This window comes from Ambystoma mexicanum, chromosome 10, assembly GCF_040938575.1.
Source record: "Ambystoma mexicanum isolate Mex_15411 chromosome 10, UKY_AmexF1_1, whole genome shotgun sequence".
NCBI classification, from domain to species: Eukaryota; Metazoa; Chordata; class Amphibia; order Caudata; family Ambystomatidae; genus Ambystoma; species Ambystoma mexicanum.
Genome location: NC_090932.1, coordinates 1,379,064,616 through 1,379,089,921, shown reverse-complemented (window position 1 = coordinate 1,379,089,921; position 25,306 = coordinate 1,379,064,616). Strand labels below are relative to the sequence as shown.

The 25,306-nt window shown below is 48.8% G+C and overlaps 1 protein-coding gene across 1 annotated transcript in view; it reads left to right on the top strand.

The window, feature by feature from the left end:
* The window catches only part of ANKRD13A (ankyrin repeat domain 13A), a 1,258,643-nt gene that overhangs the window by 847,965 nt on the left and 385,372 nt on the right, over positions 1–25,306 (top strand). Inside the window, exon 11 of the mRNA XM_069619390.1 lies at positions 21,112–21,269. Within this exon, the coding sequence (XP_069475491.1) occupies positions 21,112–21,269 (158 nt within the window). The remainder of the gene's footprint in view (positions 1–21,111; positions 21,270–25,306) is intronic.

The window sequence follows — 25,306 nt, the reverse complement described above, 5'->3', positions numbered from 1 at the left end:
ATCAAGTACCTGGGCCAGCACTGTACAGAATGTGGTCTATGCCATGCCGTGCATCATGTCCACAGAGTGCTGGAAGTGCCAGTTCCAAGGAATTGTAGGACAGACACTAGTTTCCGCAGTGGAGGCACAGCTGTACGGATGTTGATCCTGCTCCCTATGTCGTCTTGTGTTTCGGTGAGCAGCTCTGTTATGGTCTCCCTGTTGAGGCGGTACAGAGTGACCAAATGGCTGTCGGTGAGGGTCAAAGGTGAGGGCCTGGGCCTGGGGATTGGGCATGCTTTGCTTCGGCTCTTCTCCTCCTCCTCCTGCCCTCCCCCCGACCCCTTTCTCCAGCATGGGGTCTGGCATGGATTCACATGCTCATGAATATTCCCCGTCGTGAAGCTGGGAATCCTCGGTAAAGAAAAAATCTGTTTCAGTTTAGTTTCTGAACTGTCTTTCTTAGTAGTAACCAATCACTGGTCTCTGGGTCATACTGTCCCCAGCCAACGACTGCCCTCTCCCTAAGCCCCTGCCCTGGCAGCCATCCTCAGATTTTTACCGCACGTTCAAGTGTTGGGAGTCCTCGTGCTATAGCTCTCGAGCTTTTACTGCATTTTGCGATTTTTCAAAGAGTTTAATCTAATTTTTTTCGGTCAATCGAGCCTCAAGTTTCACCATTTCTACTTCCAATCAACTGGGACCCGTTTTGGAATTTTCTACGCCCCTCAACGGTGAAGTTTTCGTCGATTTACGCTTCTTGGAGGATTCCAAAAGACCTTGAGGCCTACCCTGTGGTCATGGCCTAGGACAAAGGAAGCTCGACGTCCGGATCCAAGCTGTTCAGGAACTGCCCTGGATGCAGATTGCAGGATGTCTTCAAGGAGGACGAGCATTCTAGATGCCTCTACTGCCTTCATGAAGACAAAACGCACGTGGAGACGGACTGTGCGTTTTGCAAGAACATGTCGGAACGGACCATGAGGGATCGGCATATCACCCTCACCAACTGGCTGGAAGGGAAGAGCCCAGCGGTAGGTGAGAAGAAGAGGTCTGAGCGGTCTTCTAAGTCCTTTGAGGGCGCTCCGGTGACAGGGGCCCAACAAAAGGCTAAGCAACGCAAGTCCGCGGGCACCAGGGAGCGCCGAACGGTCGGCTCCTCAGCTGCCAGGCAGGGTGCGCTTTCACCGATGCCATCAACCACGAGCCAACGCTCTGGCATGGGGAAGAGGAAATCGGAGAACCCGGGTAGCTTCTGGAGAAGCCCCAGTTGATCCTGACGGAAACAGCTGAGGGGGAGCGAGGCAGTGACCCTCCCCCCAAGGTGAAGGCCTGAAGCGTGCCTAGAGTCGTGAAGGCCTTGATTCACCCGGCTAAGGCCGCTATCGAGGGAGTCGTGGTGGCCCTGGCAAAGCCTGTGGAGGCTTCCCAAGTGGAGGCGACCTCGGGCCCAGAGTTTCCCTGCCACCGTGGAGGGAATCCTCTTTTCAGCCCATCGATCAGACCCCTGTGAGAACCCCGGTGGAAAAAGAGGGGGGGGGGGCCGGTGGCCATCACGGACACGGATACAGCCTCTGAAGAGGAGCTGGCTGGAGTCGTGAAGAGCCTCAACAAGAAGTTTGAGGCGGTCCGGGCCCACGGGAGGCGTCTCGATGAGGCGGACGAAAAGAGCGACGGTGATGCCAACGAGGTTCCTGTGTAGGCGGAGGATTCCACTCCCCAACCGTTGCGCCTGTCGCAGTCGGTACCCAAGCCTCAGGACAACTTGGGGGCCATCTTGATGGTGAACCAGGCCTTATGTAAAGAGATAAGGACGAGGTTGCTGTCATGATCTCTGCTTCCAAAAGGTCAGGGTTTTCCCAACTCCCTTGGAAGCAGATCCATAACCCAGGTTCCGAGTGCCAACCAGTCCCAATTGGGACCTTTTGGACCCAGTTCTGGCGCCAGTGGCACCAGGCTCATAAATATGCCCAGTCCCAGCGCTGGAAGCGCCGGGCTCATAATGCTTGGGTGGACTTACCTGCAGCAGACCATGCTGCTTACTTGCCTGCCAGTTGAGCCTCTGATCCTCTTCTGTTTGGAACTACTTTTCCTGTTGGGTGGGGCAGGAGCCACTCCCTAGATTCAGAACACTGGAACTCTTCTGGAAACCAGGAACTCTTTTCTTACCTAGGCGTGGCTGTGGAAGGAGACACCTAAGCACTAGAGGAGGCTATTTAAACCACACCCGAAGGATGAATCTTGCTTTGCGTTATTCTGCATCCTCTGCAGCAGAACGCTCATCGTGTCTTCTGCATCTGATCCTAGGCCTAAGGAAAAAGGCTTACCATCCTGAATCCAGTCTTCAGCAACACCTATAAAGACAAGAAAGAACAGGTTAGCATTACGGTCTTCAGTGACAGCTCTTCACTTACCTGGTCCATCGGCTGTCACCAACGCCTCGCGCTGCATTCCGGCATCTGAAAGACAAAGGCTTACCTACTATTCGTGCGCTCCGGAGGTCTTCACACTGCATTCCGGCATCTGAAAGACAAAAGCTTACCAACTCTTCGCACGCTCCGGAGGCCTTCGGCGCTGCATCCCGCATCTGAAAGACAAAACAAGGTGCGTTTAAAGACATTGGGGAACTTTAATACTCACGTGCCATTACTCCTTTCCACATCTAACCCAGTGGGTATTCCGGCACCCTGCAGCCGCTCCGAACTTGTACCTGCAAAATAAAAAGACAGTTAGAGCGCATCGTGAAGCAGGCAACAAGCGCTTACTTATGTGCTTCAGGCGCTTCTATTCATCACACGGGCTCCATCTTCAACTCACTTCAGCCCGTCATCCGCCATCGCCGGAACCCTGCAAAACAAGAAACATCATTACTAAAGACTTTAAAGACATTAGAATTACTCGAAACTTACCGTTCGTGCAGTAAACGACGGACAGCAGTCCTCTGAAGTCAAGAGGCCTGCTCCCCTTATCCAGTGAAGAAACTGGTTACAGCACCCTGCCCCGAGGCAGATGGAGAGCACGGCGTTCACTTACCTAAGGTGAGAGCGTTAACCTTTGGGGTTCTACAGGAGAAGAGAAAGGGAAGAAGAGAGAGACATTCAATAACCCAGTTCCTTAATCCCATATTTTCTATCTGCAGACATCTTACCCTTCGAGTCAGACATACAGTGCACAGAGGTCCAGCCCAAAGAGCCAGCCGTGTGTTACACATCACCTTTGAAGATACGGTATACGCCCAGTCAAGACCGGCGCCTCTACGGGAATCAGGTGAGCGTTACAGAACGCAAAGCCCACCACAAAACTCCCGTCCAGGCGCTATGGAAACCTCGGATACCGACCAGCTAGCCCAGTTACTTGGGGAACTAAGGGCAGAAGTGCATGCAGCCCGTCAGGAAACGAACACTCTAAGAAGGGAACTGATTATTTCCAAGGAGCGAACAGATGATCTCGCTAGACAATTGCTACAGTCACAAGCCGGACAGACCCCGTTACCCGCATCTGGGGGAAATCTTCCTTCTACATCCTCTATGAATCCAGTGCAGATCAACCTACCTGGGAATGTACCTCTGGCTCCGCCCGAACGATTTTCTGGTGACCCAAAGAGGTTTGCAGTATTTATCAATCAGTGCCGGTTGCATTTCTTATGCCGGCCAGCAGCCTTTCCAACTGATCAAGCTAAAGTAGCTTTCGTGCTTTCGTACCTTAGTGGCAATGCAGCAGACTGGTCGATCCCTCTAGTAAATCAAGAAGATCCGGTCCTCCATGATTTTCCAGCTTTTCAGCTCAGTATGGAAAAACTGTTCGCAAGACATTCACAGGGGCAGGCCTTGGACAATGAGCTTCTTTCGTTGCGACAAGGTAATCAAGACCTTTTGGCTTATATTGCTTCTTTCAACAGACTGATAGTGGAAACTCAATGGCCTGAGGACAAAAGGATTACGCTGTTTTATAGAGGTCTACGTGGAGAGCTCAAAGATGTGTTAGCCCAAGCAGTGAATCCCCCACAAGATTGTTCGGACTATATAGACTTAGTCGTTCAAATAGATCACAGACTGCAGAACAGGAAGGCCGAACGTTCCAAGTTTGATGCTCGAGTATTTTCCAAACCGCCAACTCCTTCCAAAGGAGTAGACTCTGGGGAACCCATGCAAATAGGGAGTCTGAAAGGTCCTCTAACACAAAAGGTGCGGGAAAGGAGAAAACAGTTGCAATTATGCCTCTATTGCGGAAACTCAGGGCACTTTCTTCGAGACTGTCCGGTGAAACCTGCCAAGAAGGCAGTAGGAGCTGCAGTTACCAAAGTTACAAACTCTGAGCAGGGAAACAACCTCGCCCGACAAGAATAGAGGTCCTCTTGCCGAGCGTGAAAACCAGTTCCGTGACCTCGCATTTCGTGATACCTATGGTCCTCATTAGCCCTGATAATCCGGATGGATTACATGCAATTGAAGCTTACGTCGACAGCGGTGCCATCGGCAATTATGTGGATCATGAAATGGTTTTGAGGATGAATCTAACTCTTTGTCCCAAGGCTGTGAAGGACGTCATTACTACAGTGGATGGTACGGAGATAGCCTCCGGGCCAGTAACGCATACCACTCAAGAGGTGACGCTAGTAAGTCAAGATGGACACCATGAGAAGATCGTGTTCGATGTGCTCAAGGCCCCTCAGTTTCAGATTATTCTAGGAATACCTTGGTTAGAGAAACACAATCCTCTGATCGATTGGCGAGCAAGAACGGTTCAGTTTCCAGAATGTGTCTCTACTTGTCACCCTCCACCTGGTGTTGCACTGGCAGCAATTTCTTCAGAGACTCCCCAGTTACCTCCCGAATACCTAGAATACCAAGATGTTTTCCGGAAGGATCAGGCTAACTCTCTACCTCCTCATAGGTCTTATGACTGCCAGATAGACCTGATACCTGGATCTACTCCTCCTTGTAGTAGAATTTATGCCCTCACCGAGCCTGAGAACCTTCACCTTCGACAATACCTGGATCAATACCTGGCAAATGGGTTTATTCGTCCTTCCAAGTCCCCTGCTTCTTCAGCTTTGTTCTTCGTTCCAAAAAAGGAAGGAGACCTTAGAACTTGTATAGATTATCGCTCCCTGAACCAGATCACCGTTAAGAATAGATATCCGTTACCTTTGATCCCTGAACTCCTGGACCAAGTCAGAAAAGCATGCATATATACAAAGCTGGATCTTAGAGGAGCTTACCACTTGGTACGAGTAAAAGAGGGCGATGAATGGAAGACGGCCTTCCGCACCAAGTATGGGCTATTTGAATATCAGGTCATGCCCTTCGGACTTTGCAATGCCCCGGCCGCCTTTCAATATTTTATGAACGATGTCCTCAGAGAGCTCATAGATGTGTGTGTTGTTGTTTACATTGACGACATCCTCGTTTATTCTTCATCGGAATCTGAACATCGGAAACATGTGAAAATGGTCCTCGAAAGATTGCGTCAACACAAACTTTTCGCTAAATTGGAAAAATGTGTTTTCAACGTGACTGAAGTTGAATTCTTGGGATTCATATTATCACCTGGCGGAGTGCGTATGGATTCAAAGAAGGTCGATGCAGTTCTCAAATGGCCATCACCATCCTCCGTAAAAGGTGTGCAAAGCATGTTAGGCTTCGCTAACTTTTACCGCAGGTTTATCCCCGAATTCTCTCGAATAGTCCAGCCCATCACTGCCTTGTTAAAGAAAAACAAACGTTTTGAATGGTCTACCGAGGCGGAACAGGCTTTCCAGGATTTGAAGACTAAATTTATCTCTGCACCAATCTTAAAACACCCTCGCCCCGAACTCCCCTACATCGTGGAAACTGATGCTTCAAGCCTTGCCATGGGGGCAGTTCTATCACAAAAGGACCTGGTAACCAATCAGTTGCATCCCGTGGCATTTTGGTCCCGCAAATTCTCGCCTCCTGAAATCAATTACACGATTACTGACAAGGAACTTCTGGCTATCAAGTCTGCCTTTAAGGCTTGGCGGCATTATCTGCTGGGGGCCCGACACACCGTTACTGTGATTACGGATCACCGAAACCTGCAATATTTGAAAACCGCAAAAGCCCAATCCTCTAGACAACTCCGTTGGGCATTATACTTTGCCGAGTTTGACTTCATAATTACCTATCGACCTGGTACAAAGAACGGTAAAGCTGATGCCCTTTCTCGGATGGGAGTGGAAGAACACTTGATCAACCCTAAACCTGTACCAATCATTCCCGAACAAAGAATTCTGGGTGTAATCGCCACAGAATCCATAGAGGAAGTTAAGGATAAAGCCAGGCAACGTGTAACTCCAGCAGACATACAGAATTGGTATCTTCAGGGAAAGGACTTTGCAGTAAAGGACAACTTATTGTATTTCCAAGAACGATTATACCTACCCAGCACAGATTTACAGAAAAAAGTAATCTCTTGTTATCACGATTCTTTAATGGAAGGACATCCCGGTATAGCCAAGACCTCAGAAAAGATCAAGCGCTACTTCTGGTGGCCGTCTTGGAAAAAAGATATCAGAGACTTTATAATGTCCTGTGGAGTATGCGCCCAAAACAAGAGTCAAAAGGAAAGACCAGCAGGCCTCTTACGCCCTATTGACATCCCACCTCGCCCTTGGCATACGCTTTCTATGGACTTCATCACCGATCTACCTCCATGCTCCGGATACAATACGATTCTAGTAATCGTGGACTTATTCTCCAAGATGGCGCATTTCATTCCGCTCAAAGGCTTACCAACAGCAGCAACTCTGGCCCGAGAATTTCTCGAAAACATCGTCCGACTGCACGGTTTTCCTTCGGTTCTAATTTCGGATCGAGGTAGTCAATTTATTTCTCATTTTTGGCGAAGTTGCTGTCGGTCGGCTCAAATTGATGTGAGACTATCGACCAGTCACCACCCTCAGACCGACGGACAAACCGAGAGGACCAATCAAACTCTGGAACAGTATTTACGCTGCATGCTGCAACAAACTGAAAAAACTTGGAAAGACATCCTTTGGATAGCCGAATATGCCTACAATAACTCTATCCATTCGGGAACTGGGAAAACCCCGTTTTTTCTTTTGTACGGCAGTCACCCTCGAACCTCGGAGTTGGATCACCTCCAAGATCTTGAAACACCAGCAGTAGACTACCTGCATTCTACAATCACCCAAGCCTTTAAGGAAGCTGTTTCTCACCTTCAAAGGGCTAACAAACAATACAAGAAAGGAGCAGATCAACATCGGAAGGAAGCCCCTCAATAACAAGTAGGGGATCAAGTCTGGTTATCCACCAAATATCTACCTCTAAAAGGGCCACGCACATTCAACCCAAGATACCTTGGTCCCTATTCCATCACTACCATAGTAAACCCAGTAGCGGTCAAGTTGGACTTGCCCCCGCACATGAAGATACATCCGGTCTTCCACGTCTCTCTATTAAAACCCGTGCAACCTCAAACCTGACTAACTAAATCTCCAAAACCTATCCTAGTTGATGGAGAACTCGAGTTTGAAGTCAAAAGCATTCTGGACTAAGATCTCCAAATCTAAACTATTTTACCTAATTGACTGGAAAGGCTACGGCCCCCAAGAGAGATCCTGGGAACCTGCTGAATATGTCCACGCTCCTCGCCTAATCAAAAGATTTCACCGAACATTTCCTGACAAGCCAAAACCCCCTGAGAAGCCCGGTTTGGGAGGGGCCTTGAGGGGGGTACTGTCATGATCTCTGCTTCCAAAAGGTCAGGGTTTTGCCAACTCCCTTGGAAGCAGATCCATAACCCAGGTTCCGAGTGCCAACCAGTCCCAATTGGGACCTTTTGGACCCAGTCCTGGCGCCAGTGGCACCAGGCTCATAAATATGCCCAGTCCCAGCGCTGGAAGCGCCGGGCTCATAATGCTTGGGTGGACTTACCTGCAGCAGACCATGCTGCTTACTTGCCTGCCAGTTGAGCCTCTGATCCTCTTCTGTTTGGAACTACTTTTCCTGTTGGGTGGGGCAGGAGCCACTCCCTAGATTCAGAACACTGGAACTCTTCTGGAAAGCAGGAACTCTTTTCTTACCTAGGCGTGGCTGTGGAAGGAGACACCTAAGCACTACAGGAGGCTATTTAAACCACACCCGATGGATGAATCTTGCTTTGCGTTATTCTGCATCCTCTGCAGCAGAACGCTCATCGTGTCTTGTGCATCTGATCCTGGGCCTAAGGAAAAAGGCTTACCATCCTGAATCCAGTCTTCAGCAACACCTATAAAGACAAGAAAGAACAGGTTAGCATTACGGTCTTCAGTGACAGCTCTTCACTTACCTGGTCCATCGGCTGTCACCAACGCCTCGCGCTGCATTCCGTCATCTGAAAGACAAAGGCTTACCTACTCTTCGTGCGCTCCGGAGGTCTTCACACTGCATTCCGGCATCTGAAAGACAAAAGCTTACCAACTCTTCGCACGCTCCGGAGGCCTTCGGCGCTGCATCCCGCATCTGAAAGACAAAACAAGGTGCGTTTAAAGACATTGGGGAACTTTAATACTCACGTGCCATTACTCCTTTCCACATCTAACCCAGTGGGTATTCCGGCACCCTGCAGCCGCTCCGAACTTTTACCTGCAAAATAAAAAGACAGTTAGAGCGCATCGTGAAGCAGGCAACAAGCGCTTACTTATGTGCTTCCAGGCGCTTCTATTCATCACACGGGCTCCATCTTCAACTCACTTCAGCCCGTCATCTGCCATCGCCGGAACCCTGCAAAACAAGAAACATCATTACTAAAGACTTTAAAGACATTAGAATTACTCGAAACTTACCGTTCGTGCAGTAAACGACGGACAGCAGTCCTCTGAAGTCAAGAGGCCTGCTCCCCTTATCCAGTGAAGAAACTGGTTACAGCACCCTGCCCCGAGGCAGATGGAGAGCACGGCGTTCACTTACCTAAGGTGAGAGCGTTAACCTTTGGGGTTCTACAGGAGAAGAGAAAGGGAAGAAGAGAGAGACATTCAATAACCCAGTTCCTTAATCCCATATTTTCTATCTGCAGACATCTTACCCCTCGAGTCAGACATACAGTGCACAGAGGTCCAGCCCAAAGAGCCAGCCGTGTGTTACACATCACCTTTGAAGATACGGTATACGCCCAGTCAAGACCGGCACCTCTACGGGAATCAGGTGAGCGTTACAGTTGCCCTTACCCCCAACGGACGATCCAGCAGAACATGGCCCGTCGGGGAGCCCTCGAAGCAAGCGGAGGAGAGTTCATCATCCCGCCCTTCCAGCCTTCGCGGCCCTTGCAGCCTTCATCTCCTTCCCCTGATCCTAGGGATGACACAGGAACAGAGACGGCCACGACGAGGATGGATGACGATCGTGGTGACGACGGGATGGGCCTTCCATCACCACCACCTCAGGCCTCCCCGCCCGGCCAAATTGGCTCCTTCCACGCCATGATTGCCAGGGCATCCAAGCTCTTCGAGCTCTGCCCCGAAGAACAGAAGAAGGAAGGTTTCCTCTATCAACGGTGTGAGGCCAAAAGGAAGACGGTCCTCTCGGTCCCGTTACTTGACATTTGAGACAAGGGGCTGTTGCTCCTGAAGAACCCGTCCACGACCCCTGCCAAGCCAGACCGGTACGAGAAGAAGTATCGGGTCCCGGATTCTGCCCCTCTGTGCTTGAGTGTGCCGCCGACCCCCCGATTCGGTCGTCTCGGCGGCAGCCAAGAAGAAGGCGGCAGGGGCTGCGGCTTCGACTTCAACCTCCCCCCTGGATGGCGAGGGGAAGAAACTGGACGCCATGGGGCGACGGGTCATCTTGTCGGCGGCGATGACGATTAAAGCAGCCAACGCCTTGGCGATTGTGGCCCGCTACGACAGGGAGCTTTGGTTTAAAATAGCTCCTCTGCTGGACTTCCTCCCGGACGGCAAGAGGGCAGAGGCCCTCGAGATCCAGCAGGAAGGTGAGGTGGCGTTGGACCACGCCATAACGGTGGCCACAGACATTGCTGATACCGGTTTCTGCCAATTGGGCAACGGTGTTTGTCTTCGACGGCGTGTTTGGCTCAAGGCGACCGTTTTCCGCCAGGATGTGCAAACCAGAGTTTTGGACATGCCCTTTGACGGGAACAACCTATTTGGCAAGACAGTGGACGAGTCGCTGCAGGCCATCAAGGCCGACACGGAAACGTCCTGGGCCTTGGGGGTTTTGTAGCAACGTCGGCCGCCCTTTCAGAACTCCGGAAGCAAGCAAGGTGCCTGCAAAGGATGCGACGTACCGCAGGAGGCCTACAGAGGACGCGGCAAGTCAGGGGGATCTCGTCATCGTCGCCAATGAGGCCAAGGCGGCAAGGCCGCTGCTAAGCAGGTAAGAACCGGCCGTAGCGTCGGGCCCCCACCTGAGCAGCTCGGTGGGAGGCGGGCTGGCGAACTTCGTCAGCGTGTGTGAGTAAATCTCCACCGACCGATGGGTGCTGGATGCCCTGGCCCGCGGGCACACTCTGGAGTTTCTAAAGAAGTGCCCCAGCATTCCACCCATGGAAGGAAAACCACGTCCCGCAACTGCTGCTGGAAGTAAGGGAGATGCTGAAGAAAGGAGCCATCGAGCTCGTCCCAAAGAGGCTCCGGGGCTCCGGAGTATACTCACGATACTTCCTCGTAAGAAAGAAGACCGGCGGTTGGCGACCCATCCTGGACCTTTGTTGTTTAAACAAGTACATCAAGGCCCAGAAGGTCCGGATGGTCACCCTCCAGCACGTGCTGGGTTAGCTGGAGGAAGGCGACTTCCTATCGTCGCTGGACTTGGAGGATGCCTACTTTCACATCCCCATTCCAAAAGGACATCGAAAGTTTCTCAGATTCGTAGTCCAGGGACGGCACTACCAGTTCAAGGCCCTTCCCTTCGGATTGAAGTCGGCGCCCAGGGTATTCACCAAGTGCCTAGCACCAGTGGCAGCGCGGCTACGCCTGCAGGGGATCCACGTCTACCCCTACCTGGACGATTGGCTCATCCGAGCAAGGACAAGAGAACTTGCCGTCGGGCACACAGCAAAGACTGTCCAACTGCTCACAGATCTGGGTTTCTCCATCAACTTCACCAAATCCCACCTGGTTCCGTCACAGGTCGCACTGTTTCTGGGAGCCAAGCTCCACACAGTAGCGCGACTGGCCTCCCCGTCGGAGGAAAGCACGAAGGCCATCATGGGCAAGGTGCAGCGGCTGTTGGCCATGGATGTGGCCAGGCTGAGGTCCATCAAGTCCCTTCTCTGCATGATGTCCTCGTGTATCTACCCAGTGTGCCTGTACAGACTGCGGATGCGGCCACTGCAAGAGTTCCTTGACGCCCTGTGGATGCAAGCGGCGGGCAGCTTCGAAGACAGGATCCCGTTCAACGAGACCTTCCGCCAAGCGATCCGGTGGTGGGGCGCCTGCGTGCATCTGGCGGCGGGTGCGGACATCCAGACCCCGGCACTTCAGGAGATGGTGACGACGGATGCCTCCCTGGAGGGGTGGGGAGCGCACACCGGTGATCTCCTCGCAAGAGGCCTTTGGCTCCCGGAGGAGAGGTCTCTACATATCAACGTCCTGGAGCTCCGAGGCGTGTTCTGGGCCCTCCGGTCGTTCCTCCCATTCCTCAAGGGCAAGGTGGTGAGGATCTTCACCTACAGCACCACCACAATGTTCTACATCCGGAAGCAGAGAGGCACCAGGTCCCCAGCCCTATCCAAGGAGGCCCAGGATCTGTGGCACTGGGCCGTCGCCCAGGGGATGTTTCTGGTTCCCTTCCACCTGGCAGGAATAAAGAACACCATTGCAGACTCGCTCAGCAGGGAGCTGCGTTCGTGCCACGTGTGGGAGCTGCGACAGGATCAAGTGGATCGGCTATTCCAACGATGGGGCAGCCCCCAGATCGACCTATTCGCGACGGCGTCGAACGCCAAGTGCCAGAAGTTTGCCAGCAGGTTTCCCCAGCCTTGGAGCATGGGCGATGCCTTCTCATTCCCCTGGGACGGCCGGTTCCTGTGTGCGTTCCCTCCGTTGCTGCTGCGACTCATCAACCAACTCAAGAGGTCCTGGTGCAGGATGATCCTCGTCGCACCGGCGTGGCCGAGACAGATCTGGTTCCCGGACCTTCTGGACTTGTCAGCGTCCCCCCCAGTCAAGCTGCCGACGGACGCGGACCTCCCCGCCAGAGAAGGAGGCGCCATCCTCCATCATGACCCAGGGTCGCAGAACTTGCAGGCTTGGCTCCTGCAGCAGTAGAGTTTAGAGGGTACGATATCTCGGCGGACTGCAAGGAGGTGCTTGCAAAGGCCAGGGCGACCTCAAGTGCTCAAGTGCTATGGACATAAGTGGAAGAGGTTCTCTGTCTGGTGCGATGCACAGAAGATTAACCCTCTGCGGATTACGGCCCCTCAAGTGCTGCCGTACTTATTGTCGTTGGCCAAGGCGGGACTGGCCCATGCCTCCATCAAAATCCATCTGGTGGCTATCTCCCGCTACACCAGAACTCCGGGGCGCTCATCTCTGTGGTCCCATCGCCTGGTGAAGGAGTTCATGAAGGGACTGTTCCGATCGTCACCGTTGAAGTTCCTGTCGTGGAAGACAGCGTTTCTTGTGGCCATCACCTCCGCAAGACGAGTGGGAGAGATCCAAGCCCTCTCCTGTAAACCTCCATACCTGACTTTCCACGAGACGAGGGTGGTGCTGAGGATGCACCCCTCCTATATGCTCAAGGTGCCATCGGACTTCCATCTCAACAAGCCCTTGGTGTTACCTGTTTTCTTCCCATCGCCTTCGTCGCCGGCTGAGAGGACTTTGCACTCACTGGATGTAGCTAGAGCGCTGAAGTTCTACGTGGACCGCACAAAGAGTTTTCCGAAGACATGACAGCTGTTTGTGAACTTTGGACCTGTGAACCAAGGGAAGGCCCTCTCGAAGGCCTCCATTTCCAGATGGCTCTCCGGCTGCATCATGCACTGTCACCGGTTGGCAAACTGACCGTTGCCTGGCCGTCCGAGAGCCCATTCGACCAGAGCGATCGCTGCTACCATGGCGTTTCTATCTGGTGTACCCCTGCTGGACATCTGCAGGGCTGCTACGTGGAGGTCGATGCACACCTTCACAAGATTCTACTGCGTCGACCGGGATTCCAGGGAGGAGTCCAGAGTCGGCCAGGCAGTGCTGCGCAACCTGTTCGCCTGAAGGTGGGCCTGGTGAGAAGGTAAGAGATGCTTAATGTTGAGCCTTGCCACCTCCCGTGGTTGTGCATGTGTGTACTGCTATGTATTCTTGTATTCATGCACATGTGAATCCATGCCAGACCCCATGCTGGAGAAGGAACAAGTTACTTACCTGTAACTGTTGTTCTCCAGCATGGGTCTGGCATGGATTCACATGCGAACCCTCCCTCCTACCCCTCTGCGGCTCTTTACTTGGTCCTACTGCCACTTTACGTGCTACCAAAACTGAGGTTGGCTGCCAGAGGAGGGGCTTAGGGAGAGGGCAGTCATTGGCTGGGGGCAGTATGACCCAGAGACCAGTGATTGGTTACTACTAAGAAGGACAGTTCAGAAACGAAACTGAAACTGATTTTTTCTTTACCAAGGATTCCCAGCCTGACGACGGGGAATATTTATGAGCATGTGAATCCATACCAGACCCATGCTGGAGAACAGTTACAGGTAAGTAACTTGTTCCTTCCTCTCTGTGCCCTGGCTTGGTTGACCAGCCTCTCTACTTCCAAGCACAGCATGGGCAGCTGCCTGTCCCAGCTCATAGTGGCTAGGGATATATGATATGATATGATGGGTTATTTATAACACGCTTAATATTCAGAGGTTTCTAAGCGCAGACCCAGGGATCGAACCTGTGTTGCCCCGCATCGTCTTGCTTCCAAGGCAAGTACGTTGCCCCTGAGCTATCCTCCCAAGACCGTGGCAGCATGGTGTTGGAAACCGTGTATGGGGTAGGGGTGTGCCTTATGTAGCCCTCTTGGCTGGATTGGGATCACCTGTGGCTTCATTTGAGACAACTGTGTTCATTTATCTCCAGCTGAAAGCTGGAGGTAACTATGCCATGTTTTCAGCGTTATTAAGGCTGGTCTTTGGCGCTAATAATTTTACAGTCAGCAGTATTTGTGCCGGCTCATGATCTGGCGGAGCGGTCTTTGCTGCGCTGATTCTGTTACCGCCACTTTTAAGGGATACCGCCGGGCTTGTGATGAGGCCCATTGTCTCTCGGCTATTGCAGCCTGTTTGAACTGGGCTGTGAACATTTTCTGCTTTCAGAATGAATACAGTAAATATCACTTTAACAGCTTCGCTCATAGAACCCTACCTTTTTAGTTGCAGTAATTTTGCCAGGTGGGTAAGCTAGTTTCAGGCTCTTTCTTGTAAGGAAACATGCACATTTCTAAATTTCGGTCAAATTCCCATTTCAATCTGAAAATCTAGTTCCCTGTTTCTAAGTCTAGGCTACACAATTCACCATCCGAAGAGGTGCCACATGGTTCGAATTTGACAAGTACTTTAGTTGGATATGACAAAGCTTTTTTCGAAAATTACCTCGTCATTTTGTAACTCATGTTTCTTTTTTCACTTGGACTCGAGGAGACCAAGATCACCACTGCCATGTGAATTGTCTGTTACATTTCTGCAGCATACATTTTGCATGTTATTCCTGAGCCTACATCCTCATTCCACTATATGTATGGCAGAGTAGGTAACTTTCCAAATACATGTTCCCATTTGTGAGAACTTTAAGGGTATGGGCTACTCCCTATGTGTTTTGTAAATTTAATTCTCTATACTTTTTTTCCATAAGACATACATACATACATCTTTTAAGTAGGAAGTATTATGTTCACTTGGAGCCATGGGGCCTATACTGTTATTTCCTCTCCAAAAATGATTTCTGTTTAATCTGTCCCAAAATATTGGGAAGGAGGGAGACTATCAGGATGTGAAAGTAATTAAAATGATCATTCGATTCAGGCCCTTTTAGTCCTTCGCCCTGTCTCCTTCAGAACTTCGACCCACCTGTCCCATCATACATATGCCAGTGTCAATACAATCCCGCTTGACCATTTTCTAGCCTTGCCTGCGCCAGGAACACGTTTCCTTGGAGGAGGGAGGGCTATGGCCTAATTTTTTCTAAAAAGCGTGCTTTTAAAATACATTTCTGATTTAGCTGTTGCCTGTAGCCAAAACATGTACATGGTAAGTTGAGACCCGCCCCGCCCCCTTTCAGGTATTTACCTGCATCTTGAACACCTTTAAGACTCTGGAACACTTGTCCGGTAGGAAAGCACTGCTTAAGTTAGATGCCTGCCTTATAAGTATAAGATAGGTAATATGATATACGTTTTGTTGCTGCTTTTTTCACTTTACTTGTCGCAATTTTGTTACATTGCTTTATTGAATTGCTATTTGTTGTATTTAGTGTAAAGTGTAGGTCGTCTAACTTTGAGATTTGAAACTGTGTATTTATATATGTATTTATGAGGCTTGTGGAATCTGCTTAGATCACATGCTGTGCATAGGCCAACATCTAGTGGAAGCTGCAGATTATTACAGTTTGTTTTTCGAAACTCGAAAAGAGGCTTTCGAACCAGGGCATGCCAGTGATACTATCCCTAGTGTGAAGTCCCCTGTACCCATGATACCTCACGCATGTAGGACGCTCAGATTGTTTTTTTCCCCCATACTAGTTGGATGCATGTTGTGGAGTTCCCTTGGCATTGCTAATTATACTAAAATTATTGTAAAAAAAACTTTCCCGTTCTCTTCCACCCTACGCCAAAGATCAGCTTTGGTGAAGATCTAGGAAACCAGCCGTCAAGAACTCCACGACTTACTTTGAGCCTTGGAAGGCCTCTGGTCTCGGCCCGGGCCTTGGAAGGCCCCTGGCCTCGGCCCTGTACAAGTAGGGAGAGTGGGGGTGGTCATACAGGCTTAAGGACCACTCCACTAAATGCTGGGCCCACTACGCCAGGCAACTAGAGGCCATGGACGCCGAAGGGTCATTTAGCGATGGCAGCAACACCTCCGTATTGCGACGGCGAGGGCAGAGGGGGGATTTCAGACACCACATGCAAGCCCCGGAGGACTGGCCAGCTGCCCAGTTATGGGGACAACACCCGGCGGCATAAGCGCGACACACACTACTTCCACTAAACACATCATCCCCGGCCGTGACACGACACGTGTGTCGAGCGATCGCAAACGGAAGACACCGAGAGAGCGGTCCAACGAATCTGTGTCCTCTGGGTGTTCCCGTTCGCGATCGCCTCATGACAAAGACCAACCGTCTGCGGTTGGAAAAGGTGTCACACTCCCAATAGTCTCAGAGTCCCGATCGTCCGAAGACGATTCTGACCTCTATCCTCAGGCAATGTGGGTAGCGTCTACTCCCGAGATTTGACCTCCTTCCTCCATGACCACCTCTGAATCTCGTACCACCTCTGATACACGATGCAAGGTATCAGATACCACCCCCGAATCTCGACGCAAGGCGTCAGATCCCTCGGAAGCCCCTAAAAGCACTGGGAAACATTCCTCTAGTCACAAGAAGGGGGATCAACAACACAAAAAACCATGTTCATAAGGAGAAACCAAAAGCCCCTAAATCAGTAGGAAAGTCCAAGGTCCCTGATCCTCCCACTAAAGGTAAAATCATCCCTCCCACTGCTCAAGATATGGGCATGGAGGGGGAAATGGAAGAGGAAACAGAAGATGTTGTGGTTATCCTTAGCTCCAGAGAATGGAATTCAGCTGATATTGATAGGGTTATGAGAAGAATGTCATTGTCTATGAAAAAGACCCTAATTATTTGCATAGTTATGCCAACACACCAGCTACCTCTGCCCCTTTGGGGTCCAAGGACTCTCAACCCCCTGCTAAAAGAGTCCGCTCTGATGCCCCAGCGCAGGGCTTGGTCACAGTCCCTCTGGTCATTGAACCTTACCATCCTGAGTCATATTGGGAGGAAACAGAACCACAAATGCTAGAAGACCAGACAGAGGTCTCTTATTATGAGGAGGAAGAGGAAGAGGAAGAGGAGGAGGAGGAGGAGGAGGAGGAGGATGAGGAGGATCATCTTGACTCCCTAATTCCTAAAGACCCCCCGGTGAATGACTCACCCGTAGATAATCAACCACTCCTCAACGAGGTACTGGCTAAGGCAGCAGCCCATTTTCATATTGACACACAAGGTATCCAAGAGGACAGGGATTTCGCGGAAGAGAAATCTATCCAGCATAGAATTAACCCCTCGCTGGTAGCTCTAAATCTTACTTGTGTGTTTAATCCACGAGTTAAAGAATTATTCAGTGCTGCACCCTCCAATGCCCTGTACATTAGGGGTCAATTAAAACCAGACTCCCTGGTAGTAACAACCATCAGAAAGAGCGCAGGTACACCACTTGCTTCTTCTGAAGCACCTCCCGATAAAGAGAGCAAAAGACTATATGCTCTGGGTAGGAAAGTTGCCTGCACGAATTGCTAACAGTGCCACTCTTTTGACAAGCTACAATTGCCATCAGTGGGAAGAAGTAGCTGCTTTAGTATCCTCTGCACCTGAACCACTGAAGAGCCAGTTGGCTCAGCTGGCAGCAGATGGTAGGTCAGGATGCATACTGAAAACAAACTTTGATGCAGCAGATAATGCTGGAAGATTAATCGCAAAAGGCACTGTAATAAAGCGTCACGCTTGGTTAAGACAGTCAGGGTTCAAACCCGAAACCCAAGCCGCTCTTATAGACATGCCGGAAAAGCCGAACGTACTATTCGGCAAGGCAGTGGAGGAAGCCTTAAAAACAGCTAAGGACGAGTATGAGACCCTAAAATCTCTTGGACAACTCACGAATAAACCCTCAGGACAGAGGGGAAACACTAATTTTCGTCGCTTTCAGGGTCAAAGCATCGACTGGCTCATTACAGGGGAATCCCCCTTAATTTGCAGACTAAACATCCAACGAACAATCAAACTCGTCGTCCAATTGGGCTTCTCAATCAACTAGAAAAAGTCAATCCTGGTGCCAAGCACCTCAAAACAGTTCCTAGGAGCTGTCCTAAACACCCAGAGGGGTTGACCTTTCCATAAGAGGAAAGAATTCGAAATATATTGTTGAAAATTCCTCAAAATCAGGCCAGTCGCCAAATAAGGGTGCACAAAGCGATCCGTTTGCTAGGCATGATGGCATCTTGCATTTACCTGGTTCCCCACGCATGCATGCGCATGCAACCCTTGCAGGAATGGTTGGCGAAACAGTGGTCTCAAGCAAGTGGTCAGTGGGATGATCTAGTTGTCGTTTCGCCAACACTAGTACAGAGTCTTCGCTGGTGGACAAGAGAGAATCTTACGAAGGGGAAACCCTTCTACGATCCAGAGATACAGGACGTTGTCACAACAGACGCCTCCCTAGCAGGGTGGGGAGCCCACTACCATCACCATACAGCTCTGGATCTCTGGTCTCACACAGTGGCTCAGAACCACATCAGTCTGCTAGAACTTCTGGCAGTCTTCAGAGCGCTTTGGGCATTCAAACCCCTCCTATCCAACCAGTCATTGCAGATCCCAACAGACAGCACAACTGCAGTGTTTTACCTAAAAGAAACAAGGGGGCACTTGTTCGCCAAATCTGTCCAAGCTTGCCCAGAAAATTTGGAAATGGGCACTCAAACAGAAAATGAACCTGTCATCCCAACATGTTCCAGGGGATCTCAACTCACTAGCAGATGCTCTGAGTAGGGATCCCCTCCCAGAAGAACACGAGTGGAGATTACACAAAGAAGTCGTAGAAGACCTCTTCACTCAGTGGGGTTTCCCCACTATAGACCTATTTGCCACAAGCGAAAACGGGCAATGCCCAAACTTCGCAACCAGGTATCCCCCGCAGTCAGGCTCCATGGGGGAACGCCCTATGGATAAATTGGTCAGGGATGTTTGCCTATGCTTTTCCACCAACCCCTCTGTTGAGGAAGGTGGTGAACAAGATCCACAGGGAACCGATTACGCTCATCCTGGTTGCTCCTATGTGGGCAGGACAACCGTGGTATCCACACCTAGGCAAACTGGCGGTGTGCGACCCCCATCAAACTCCTGTGCCAGTACAACCTACTCTCCCAGCACAAGGGGCTAACAGTGCATCCTCAGCCCAACTCAATGAACTTAGCAGCATGGCTCCTGAAGTCATAGAGTTCGGACATCTCAATTTACCCCAGAGATGTATGGATATCTTGAAAGAGTCAAGAAAACCTAACACAAGGCACAGTTACTATGACAAATGGAAACAATTTGTTATTTGGTGCCAGAATAAGCACATCAACCCAGTTGATTGTACTCCTTCTAATGTTGTCACCTATATGCTCCACCTATTGGATACAGGGGTAGTGTTTAACTCACTTAAAGTGCACCTGGCAGCTTTATCAGCCTACACCACTTCACATAACAAGGTGTCATGGTGGAAAGTGACAGTTGTCAAAGCATTTATGGAAGGGGTTAAGGGACTCCACCCTCCAATTTCTAACCCGCCACCAGGTTGGGACCTTAATGTGGTACTTGCTAAGCTCATGGGACCTCCCTTTGTGCCCATGCACAAATCGCGTCTCAAACACCTGACTTATAAAACTGCCTTATTAGTAGCCATCACCTCCATAAGAAGGGTCAGTGAAATTCAAGCTCCGTAAGTGCAGGATCCTTTCTTGACTATTCATAAGGATAAACTGGTTGTACGCACTCACCCTAGTTTTTCACCTAAGTTCCTTTTTTCAAATTCCATGTTAACCAGTCTATTAAGCTACCGGCCTTCTTCCAAGAACCCAAGAGCTCTGCTGAGGTGAAACTCCAAACTCTAGATGTGAGGAGGGCGGTCCTCTACTATGTAGACAAGACAAGACCGCTAAGAAAAACAGATCAGCTGTTTGTCTCCATAGCTCCAGGCAGAGAGGGAGATCGCATCTCTAAGAATGCCATCTCTAGGTGGATAGTCAGATGTATCCAACTGTGCTATTCCCTTTCAGATAAAACACTGCCTTTTACGCCAAGGGCCCACTCTACAAGAGGTACTGGAGCCACTCTGGCTTTTATTGCAAATGTACCCCTTGACAGCATTTGCAAAGCAGCTACATGGAGCTCTATTCACATCTGTACTCAGCTGTACTGCATTGACAATCATTCCAAGACAGATACTCAAGTGGGACAGGTGGTTCTAAGACACTTGTTCGCTCATGAACCTTCTCACATCCCACCTCCTCCTTCTAACACTGCTCGCTAATCTATGCACAGAATGTGATCTAAGTAGATTCCACAAACCTCAGAAGGGATACATTACTCACCGTAATCGTATTTCTGATGCTTGTATATTCAAATGCGTCTGCCCTTCCTCCCCTCTGAGAGAAGGCGCATGGATGGTTGTAGTCTTATCTATCTTATCTGCTTGGATACCCTGTACTCACGCTACTCCTCATGCTACCTCATGTCCGAAAAAAATTCAATCTGAGGGTCCTACACGCGTGAGGGATCATGGGTACAGGGGACGTCACACTAGGGATAATATTACTGGCACGCCCTGGTTCGACGCCCCTTTTTGAGTTTTGAAAAACAAACTGTTATACTCCGCAGCTTCCACTAGATGTCAGCCTATGCACAGCAGGTGAATCTAAGCAGATACAACCATCAGAAATACGATTACGGTGAGTTATGTACCCCATACGTTTATTTTGTCGTATATATTACTGGCTGTCTCTAAGTGTTGTTAACTATGCTTACACACCAGTCCCTGATCGCCCTGCTACCCAGTGTTAGCTACCTTGCGAGAGTTTGGTTTGACTAAGTGTAAAAGGCCCCTGCTAATCAACAAGGTTGACCTCTCAGGAACTTCTCCCAGTGCTGGTTCTGAAAATCCCTCCTAACCGTATGTCAAACTAGGACCTTAGCATTGGATGAATTGCAGCCTATGCTGCGCAAAGTCCTAAAATCTTTTTTAAGCGTTTATACTTATCTTGTTAATAATGTTATAAAACGTTTTTCACGTCTCACCACATTGCAACCCCTCTGGATTCATAATTGCCAACATTGCAGTTCGACAGTGGTGAAGCTAAGGATGAGCCCTATAACTATGTATTTGCTTTTTCAATTAACAGGTTTAAAGCAACACTGTGGATGTGTGAAGACTTTCCTCTGTCTCTGGTGGAGCAAGTTACTCCAATCATTGATCTGATGGCCACCACCAGTGCTCATTTTGCCCAGCTTCGGGATTTCATCACTTTACAGTTTCCACCTGGATTCCCAGTCAAAATCGGTATAGTTACACTATATTAATTTATCTTGAAACGTTTGTAGTGGTGTGGACCTACTTTGCAAGGAAAGACATGGTACTAAGACGTGTCTGCCCACATTGAGAGACACTTTAGGCTGCATGTTGTGTCGAAGACTAATCAGGATTTTCAAAATGCTGCGTTCTAGGACAGAGACCAAAGCCTTTCTTGAGGATGAGAACCACAGAACTAAGACATTTTATCACATCTGCAACTAGAGAAAAATGAGTCATAGAGACATCTATTACATGTGTGTGAATAACTTTATTTTTGGAGGCAAATTGGCACAAGACAGAACAATTACCTAATTATAGATTATTTTGCCATGGGAAGTCATCCTTTAGTGAATGCTCTTTTGATTTCTGTAGGTATTCCTTTTCCCACCTTTGCGTTTTGATTTCTGGGTAGCAGCTTTAGGGTGTTTCATAAAAAGAATTGTGTGTGGCTATAAAAATATATGCATTAACCAGTGAAAATGAGCCTAACATGTAACTAAATGCACGTCTCATGGTGCATGCTCAGCACTATAAAACGTTCTGTTTATGTAATGCATTCTTCAAAAATTACATTTGAATGAAAACAATGCATTAACAGAAGAGTTTTATGTGAAACAATTTTTCAGAAATTGTTTAATTCGAAATCCTTAATAGGAATATCATGCATTTCTTTTTGGCAAGTATACCTAAAAACATAGAACCAAATAATATTTTTTTTAAATAGTTAATTGTCAATTGTTAATTGATGGTCTTCTTTAATGGGAAACGACCCACTCCAAGATTTGCCATATCTCGGTTGTGAGCATTCTTCACAGTGTCAAGGAATGCCGCTTTATTATTGGCCGGCTCTATTTTCGGATTGTAGACCATTATTCACTGTTGGCCATTTATTATAATTATAATTTTGCTCCATGGAGTAATGTGAATGAAAGGTGTAACATCCTTGCGTAAGGCTTTCATGCCTTTCATTCATGCCACGTCACATTTTCGTTCATTTGTATGAATGTATGGAGTGCAGGGGCAGAACGCAGCTTCCTTTCCTCTCCGCCATGAAAATGTCCCAGGATTTGTGCCAGCATGCATTTTCATGCCAGCGCAAATGCTGGTTATCCCTATGGTGCCTGCCGGCTTTATGCACCAGCATTAAACAGGCAAACTGCTTAGGGATCCCTTGTAAATATTACTTGACAGGTGAGCATGGCAGGCAGTGTTCCCCGTTTGCACAGCAGAGTGCAAATGTGGAGGGCAAAAGGCGGCAAAAACGCCTTTTGCTCTGCACATTTGCACTTCGCCGTGCAAATGACCGAAATTTAGCAGTGTGGAGCCATTTGTGTGCATGTCTACACGTAACGACTCCCGCTACCAAATTACGCTATGGTGCAAAATGAGCTCCCTTGTTTTTTCTTTTTCTGGCTTTCTCAGTTCTTTCCCTCCTTTCACTCCCTGACATCCTCACTGTTCCTCTATGCAGCTCATCCTTCGCCTCAACTTACCACCCTTCTACCTCTTCTGTCTAATCTTGTTTCTCTTTTATCCATTCTGCTTTCTCTGCTCCTCTCTCTCTCTTGATTGCCTTCTCCCCTTAATATTTCTCTTTTTTGCCCTCTACTTTTTTATTATTTGTCCTTCTTTCCCAACGTTCTCCCTCTTACCTCTTTAGTGTCTATCCTTCTTTTCCTCCTTAGACTCTGTCTCTTCTCATAACCTGGGGACAGTGCTTGACAATAGATACAAGGTTAGGTGTAGAATGGGAAGCATAGTGGATCCTTTCTATATCCACCCACGGGCCTAAATCACAGAGTGGATGGCGTCCCCCATGTTCCATTCACTACATTCCATCATGGGTCCTCATCACGGATTGTTGTTTCAGGAACCAGATCAGGTCTTTTCACAGACACTGGCATCACAAGTCTTGGTGCTCTCTGGGAGTACAATAGGGGTTATCTCTGTCTAAGATTCTCTGCACGCGATCAGCTAACAGAAGACGCAGCCCACCGATGTATGCAACCACCTACAAATGCTGGCTCTCTACCCATGCCATTCACCTTGCAACATCATGTATCTCTGGTATTTCATTGGCCTTCTGTCATTGCAGCAATAATACTTTGCCCACCCGTGCTCTGTCCATGTGTCCTGTTCCTGCTGCTTCCTTCGTCCACAGTGTTTCTTTAATCAGTATGGTTGCCTCAGGACGCCCACCTTTGGTGAGATTTGGGTATGCATGAAGCCTGAGAAACCTGGGTGGCGGGGGGACTCTTGGCAAACCCACGTATAGTTTCTCTTTACCACACCCTAGCCTCACTGGGTTCCTGATGCCTGCGGTAATGGCGTGGTAGAAATAAACAAATAAATCAAATAAATGGTGCATCTGCTCTCCCAGTCCTTCCTGCCTCTATGCCACATGCTTTAGTGAAAACTCCTGCTCCTGTCCTGCCCAGACAGTCCTGGCTCACCTACCTTTCCACTGCACCTCAGTATCTCTTGGGGATTGTTTCATATGTGAGTGGGCTGGTGCAGGCTCGTGTTAGTCCATATGCTACATTGGTGAGTCAAGACCCTGACAATTGTAGCAGACAAAGTGATTGTAGAGCAAGGGACTCCTAGCTTGCAAGTCAGTGATAGGTTCTACTTGATAGAAGCCCTTTTATGCACATCCTGAAAGCTAAATGATTGTCAAGTAGATAAACTTAACTGAATGGCTGTACGATTATTCCTTCGTTTTACTTGTTCTAATTGGCAGAAAGACAAAGGTATTGCATGAATGGTATACCTGGCGCTTATAAGTAGGAGATTCTTTCTGTAGAGAAAATCGTACAACACTATATGGAGAAGGGGGGCGGGTTAACAGTTGAGTACATATAAGGATGGAGGGGCAATTGCTTTATTTGCTTAATATGCCCTTCTAGAACACATGTTTGTGTGGCCTTACTTATCAAAGTCAGGCCTAGGTCATACATGTTTTGTTTAAAAAAAATGATGCTAGTCTGGTGATAGTCTATTCTGCCAAAGCCTTCTTGAGCATGTCATAAACTAGAGTGGTCTGCCTTTTATCAGAGGTGTTCAGAGTAGCCTATAGGAAACCCGTTGGCATCTAAATTACCAGGGCTGGACGTTTATGGTTTCTCAGATGAAATATCCCACATATATATGCAGTTTTAAATGGAAGAAACTCTCAATTTGATGCAAAGGCAAATCAGTATTTTTGTTCTTAAATATTAACACTACCTCTAGGTATTTTAAACGAGTAATTATTATTAATGGTTTGCAGAGCATGCACAGATCCATTCACTGTGGTTCAGCTAGCCCAGAAAAGTGGGATAAAGGAGACAGTGGATTAGGACTGCTTGGGTCCCTGTAGTGAGTCATTTGTATTTTCCACTCCTCCCGGCAAGTTAGGCCTCATGTCTTATGTGTTCTACTTTAAAGGTTAATTTGCCCTGTACCTCTTTAACATTTGATGACATTGATATTTTGAAACTTTGTGTCCAAAAGCCTTAACCAGGTAAGGCACACTTTTTGTTATCCTTGTTGTACATACTGTTTTTGTCTGGTCTTAAGAATTACGATGAAGCATTTGTTGAAGCAACCTATTGACCAGCTATGTTTGTTCACTTACACTACAGGGTTGTTGCTTTCTAGTACTTACGTAAGACGTTTCAGTGAAATTAAAATATTTGTCCTCAAAGAAAAGGTTCTGGTGGTGCCCATGGTTTCACTACAACTGATCTGTGACTGCTCAAGTTTGTCTCTTTTCAGCTGATCCACATGTTAAACAGAATATGTTGCACAAGCTGGATGGTTTCCTAGGGTGATGTTATGTTCTGGAATTTATACCTTGCTCAGCTACCATTTTTTTGGTCTCAAGTTGCTCTGCCGCATCCGAAAGAGAGAGAGGATAATTTAGGTTAGTGGGTGGAGAGAGAAAACGTTTGTGTGCACACTAGAAGTACCCTCATGCAGGTCAGTGTCTAGATGTTATTTGTCGAGAGCATGGAAATATTTGTCTCTGAAGGGGAGACCTGTGG